At 35.8% G+C, this 6,289-nt stretch overlaps 1 protein-coding gene across 1 annotated transcript in view; it reads right to left on the minus strand.

Annotated features, from left to right (window-relative positions):
* Window positions 1-6,289, minus strand: part of LOC106869633 (cadherin-23) — a 76,589-nt gene that overhangs the window by 46,985 nt on the left and 23,315 nt on the right. The window contains exon 7 of the mRNA XM_014915448.2: window positions 2,725-2,962. Coding sequence (XP_014770934.2) covers window positions 2,725-2,962 — 238 coding nt within the window. The remainder of the gene's footprint in view (window positions 1-2,724; window positions 2,963-6,289) is intronic.

Here is a 6,289-nt window from a genome sequence, read left to right on the forward strand (position 1 = left end):
ATATATATATATATATATATATATATATATATACATACATACATATATATATATATATATATATGGTTGAAATTTACAGAACAGCAAAAGACGAAGGCAGGTGTATGAACAACAAGCAGGTGTATTAGTTTTAACGCTTGGGAAAGTGAGAAAGTCTTTTACGTTTCGGGCTTTCGCTCTGCAGCAGAAAGGAATAAAAGAAAATAGACAGAGAGAAAAAAAATCTTGTGGATTTAGCGATCAAGCATGGCGATTGGTTGGGAAAACTACTTACGGGACGACAGCCATATGCCTCAAGCATATTTATTTGAACTGGTAACAAGTTCGCACATATATATGTGTGTGTGTGTGTGTGAAATCAAACAAAAAGTAAAAAATGCGACACAGGACGGCCACATCTGGAACGCCTATGATCACAGATTTAAACCATCAAAGTTGATGTGGAGATAAGCAGCACCAACAATAGTTACAACAACAACGGATGTAACAACAACAACAACAGTAGTATGAAGAATCTAATCGAAAGATCGAAAAAAAAATATCGAACAAAAGAAATAAAGAAGAAAATATTGAAAAAATTTTAGATAAAAATGATTTCGAAAAATATAAAAAAATTGATTGAAATTCTATTTCCAGAATTTTATGAATTAAAAATTCCAAAAATAAAGAAAAATATAAAAAACTCGATATTTTTTCCCGATTGTGTTTTCGATTTATTTGATTCGATTTTCATCACTTTCAATTTTTGGTTATAGAAATATCTCAGTTTTATCAATTTGATATTTTAGACTGAAAAAAAAATTAAAAGAAAAAACACACAAAACAACAACAAATTCAAAAAATAGGACTTGCCCCACTCTCCATTTTCTTCCTCTCCCCCATCTTAAACCAGATAATCTTAAGAAGAGAATCTTAAGAAGAGACTTTACGATGTGTCTTTTCTGTAACATACATACCTACATGTATATATACCTACATACATACATATGCATATATACATATATAAATATATATGTATATGCTATCGGCGTGGCTGTGTACTAAGAAGCCTGTTTCCCAACCACATGTTTCTAGGTTCAGTCCCACTGCGTGGCACCTATTATAGCCTAGGGCCGGCCAAAGCCGTGTCAGTGGATTTGGTAGACGGAAACTGAAAGAAATCCGACATATACATATATATACATACATACATACATTCATATATGCATATACATATATATATTTATATATATATTTATATATACACACACACAAATATATATATATATACATACATATATAAATATATATATGCACACACATCTCTGTTTGCATATACTCTTCTACTCTTTTACTTGTTTAAATCATATGACTGTGGCCATGCTGGAGCACCGTTTTTAATCGAGCAAATAGACCCCAGGGCTTATTCTTTGTAAGCCTAGTATTTATTCTATCGGCTCTTTTGCCGAACCGCTATGTTACGGGGGCGTAAACACACCAGCATCGGTTGTCAAGTTATGTTGGGGGAACAAACATCGTATATATATATATATGTATATATGCAACACTCAAACCATTAGGCCATATGCATACATAAACAGATATTTATACATACATACACACACGCGCACATGTATGCACATGAGGGTGTGTGCGAGTGTGTCTATTTGTGTATGTATGTGTCTATGTGTTTGTATTTGTGAAACACATAGATGTAAATATCGATGAGAAAATCTTGAAGGCAATTTTGTTTTTATCGACCACCAATACCTTCTGTAATATTTGTTCCGCCTGAATTGCAGAAACACTCCCTTATCACTCACATCACCATGAATCTCTTACGTCAGTGAACTCATGATCAGTCTATCGGAAACCTGTAACGCCAATGCTTTTACATAAAAGAAAAAAAAAACGATTTCACGGTGGTGCACCAGCATGACCGCAGCCACTTGGCTGAAACACATAAATAAATAAAAATACATAGATACAGGCGTGGCTGTGTAATAAGAACCTTACTCCCAACCACATGGGTCTGCGTTCCGTCCCACTGTATGGCACTTCGGGTAAGTTTCTTCTACTATAGCCTCGAGCCGACCAGAGTCTAGAGATTGGATTTGGTAGACGGAAACTGAGAAAAGATCGTTGTGTATATGTATTATATATAACAAAACGGGAATCGGGAAAATTTTATTTGATAAAATTGTTCACCATTACACATGTTTAATTTATTAATAGGAATCATAAATAAGGCGGCGAGCTAGCAGAAACGTTAGCACGCCGGGCGAAATGTTTAGTAGTATTTCGTCCGTCTTTACGTTCTGAGTTCAAATTCGATCCATTCGACTAAAACTCATCAAGGTGGTGCTCCAGCATGGGCCCAGTGTAATGACTGAAAACGAGTAAAAGAATAAAAAAATATACATGTGTGTGTGTGTGTGTGTGTGTGTGTTTTCTCCCGTCACCACTTGACAACTGATGTCGGTTTGTTTACGTCCCCGTAACTTATCGCTTCAGCAAAAGAGACCGATAAAACAAACATCAAGCTTTAAAAAATATATCCTGGGATGGATTCAGTTGACAATCACCTTTCGAGATGATGCCCCAGCATGGCCGCAGTCCGATGACTGAAACAAGTACAAGATTAAAAAAATAAAAAGACAGAAACAGTTCAAATGATTATGTAGTGGCGCCCTCTGGTGGACGATTAAGACAAATGTTATAAAAGCGTTTAATTGTAATACTTACTTCAACAACCAGTGAACGGGAGAAAAATGGCTGCCCCTCTCGAATGATTTCAGCATGCTCTTGTCTCCGGAATATTGGGGCGTTGTCATTGACGTCATCAACATAAATGGTCAGCGGTACCGTGGTTCGGAATCCGCCCCCGTCTCTTGCCTCCAGGGTCATGTAATAAGCGTCTCTGAATTCTCTGTCTAGAATATCACTGACGAAAATGACTCCGGTGCTTGCCGATACCTGGAACCTGGTTTCGAGAGAGAGAGAGAGAGAGAGAGAGAGAGAGAGAGAGAGAGAGAGAGAGAGAAAGGGAAAATTAGACGATAAAAGTAGTTCCTTTATTTAGGATATGCAACAAAGTAATCAAGCTTAATCATGCACGCATAAATATATTCATATACAACACACACACACACACACACACACACACGCATGCAAACGATTCTGTAGTACTGTCTTACATCCTATGGTACCTACAAAGAGAAATCGCCATCTGCTATAGTTACATTTAATATTAGTTGGTATTTCGAGAAGATAATCGATAAACGAAGAAATATTTAGCTGTTAGATGTAACAGACCCTTTTACTTCAATACTACTATTTTGTCTTTGGGACCTTAGCAAAGTTCCTCCACCATGTTTCTAATTATTGGACCATTTCTCTGGGTTCATCTTTACACAGATGGTTTTCTTTAGTTGGATACCCAGGCTGGTCATTGCTCATACAATTCTTATTAGTGTGAGCTGTGAAACCCACAGAGGTCGTGGATACTGCCCTCCCTCGCACTAACTTATTAACAACAGTCAGAGTAAGCTTTTCCATGTTGCCTGGGGTAGTGAGATATTCTTAAAGCACGTTTGTTGCCAAATTTCTATTGAAATAAGCTGCGTTTGTTTCAAGTATTTTTTTTTAAATAATGAAGAATTCAGTATAATAGTTTGCTATTATTAATCTTGTCTTTGGAACTTAAATTAACATGAAATCTTGCTGGAAGGTTAATCTAGATCGCTTTCACCTTTTTTCTTACTATATTTCTGTCGAAGATACTTTGTTTTAATTATTATTTTTAAAGAATAATGAAGAATTAAAGGAAACAAAAAAACTCTGTTATTATTAATCTGGTGTTTGGAACTTAAATTCGCATTAAATTTTGATGGCAGGTTTTAATTTACATCACTTCAATCCTTTTGCTATCATATTTATTTTGAATATACGTTGTCTTAATTATTAAAAAACATAATGAGGCAATTAGTAAAATACTTTGACATTATTAATCAGGTATTTGGAACTTTGATATTTTGATGGAGGATTTCAATTTAGATCATTTGAAGCAAAAAAAAAAAAAGAAAAAAATGATGTCCGAGAACCAGGAGCAGTCTCAGGCAGGTTGGTCACAGAAGGGAGACGGAACATTTGTTATGGCCATAATAAGCTATCCTATGATAGCTCAGGAAGTACAGAAATATTAAAGTTAGCTCAAGCTTTCCTCATGTTACCACGTAATGGTATTTCGTAAAGCTGCGGTAATTGTAACGTCATAGCAAGACGAAGCCATGGTATAGAAAAGAGAAGAGAGAGAGGGAGAGAGGGAGAGGGAGAGAAAGAGAGAGACTTCAGATTAAACACGTACACAGCAACTTGGAAAGCTGAAATTCTCACGTTTATAAATGAATAAAATTCTGCTTGAATAATCGCAAAAGAATTACAAGAAATTAAGAAACTAGGTAAGAAAGAAACAGAAAGAAGAAAGTTGAATGTGAATTCATGGAATCTTTCTAGCAGATATAATTGATGCAGCGACAGAAAGAAGAGGATAAGTAACGGTCGACTTTCACAAGTAAAAGAAGCGAGGTAACAGAAGAAGCACTCTTTAATATGAAGTGTTCGACGAGAGCACTTCTGCGTTGAAGGAGTCTATAGGATTAAGTATAACCAGTTTCTGCATACAATCGGTGGCATTCTAACTGTTTAATCACTGCCGGAGAGGAGACACGGAGTTTCCGTCGAAGCAGGAATTTGATAGAATTGTTATAAAGGAAGGAATACGAGTAGATGTTTTGATTATTCAGAAAGGGAGAGAGAAAGAGAGAGAGAGAGAGAGAGAGAGAGAGAGAGAGAGAGAGAGAGACAGAGAGAGAGAGAGAGAGAGAGGGAGAGAGAGAATGTCAAATATTTAATTATTTATGCTATAAATATAATTCATCAGAAAAGAAAGTGACGGAATTATCGATAAGAAATTTCTGGCTTGTAATATAGTACGGATACAGTACTGCGTACACTTCACGCTTAATAAAATCTATCCGCCTAGCTGGAAGTAGGTACCACAATATGGTATAATTTACTGTGCTCTTTCTATACAACTGTTCATCTACCTGTAGTAGAGGCCACAGTGTGGCAACATTCACAGTACTGTGACTAGACAACAGTTCACCTAGCTGAAAGTGGTTTAGATTCCAACGTGGTTTAGTTTACTGCACTCTCAATGACCAAGACATTTAACTGTCAATGGCTCAGTCTTTCTGTCTAGACTTCCTAGGGAGTAAGTTGGCACCACAATGTGATGAAATATAGTGTATGGTGTTATAGTGTATAGATACTATATATAAATACTATATATACTATACTATATATAATATAGTGTATTGTGTCTATGACTAAGATATTTAATTGTATATACAGAGGTAATGTTTATTCCCACTTAAACGTGGTTATTCTGTTAAAATAAACTATTCTGTGGGAGATACCATGAGAGATAATCTCATATTGGCTCTCGGTGCAAAATGTACTCTTGTTTATATCGCTAGCGGGGAGATAAGTCACTGCCACCTCCAGCGAGGAGATCATCAGATCACGTAATTTCGACGTTCTTTGGTCTCATCAACGATGGGCGCTCGGCCTCTAGAGATAGCAACATCTATAAAATCGTTCTAAAATTGGTATTGTTTCTGTCTGTGTCCCTATTAAGTCCTCTTCCTGAAGAGATCGATAACAACAATAATAAAATAGAGGGATTGATATGATCCTATAAAAACTCCTTGGATGTGGTACTCCAGAATGGCTGCAATTCAAGGACGGAAATCAGAAGAGGAATAAAGAATAACAGAATGGCAGAAAACAAGATTACATCAATGGGGCTATATGCATTCTCTTTAAAGATATATTCTGTCTTCCAATAATAAACACTTCAAACTGAACATGCACCGCATAAACCACAACCATTATCCCACTCTTCTTGCCGTGCTGAGTCAGGTGACTAGAAGAGGGAAAGTATGCAAAGAACCATCTCATTATCCCTTCAGACAATCGATTACAAATTAAACATCGACGACTACGACGACGACGACGACAACAACAACAACAATTTAAACCGCTAAAAGTAGTTTCTCCTTATCACGTGAATGTTGTAAATAATAACCTGAACTGTGTATTGAGTTTTTATAGAAACAATCCTATAATATAATTATATATCTCCTGTGTACCTATATATAGATCGGGCTTCGGAAAAATATATATATATACATATACATATACATACATACATACATACATATATATATATATATATATATATATA

This window comes from Octopus bimaculoides, chromosome 22 (genome assembly GCF_001194135.2).
Source record: "Octopus bimaculoides isolate UCB-OBI-ISO-001 chromosome 22, ASM119413v2, whole genome shotgun sequence".
Lineage (NCBI taxonomy): Eukaryota > Metazoa > Mollusca > Cephalopoda > Octopoda > Octopodidae > Octopus > Octopus bimaculoides.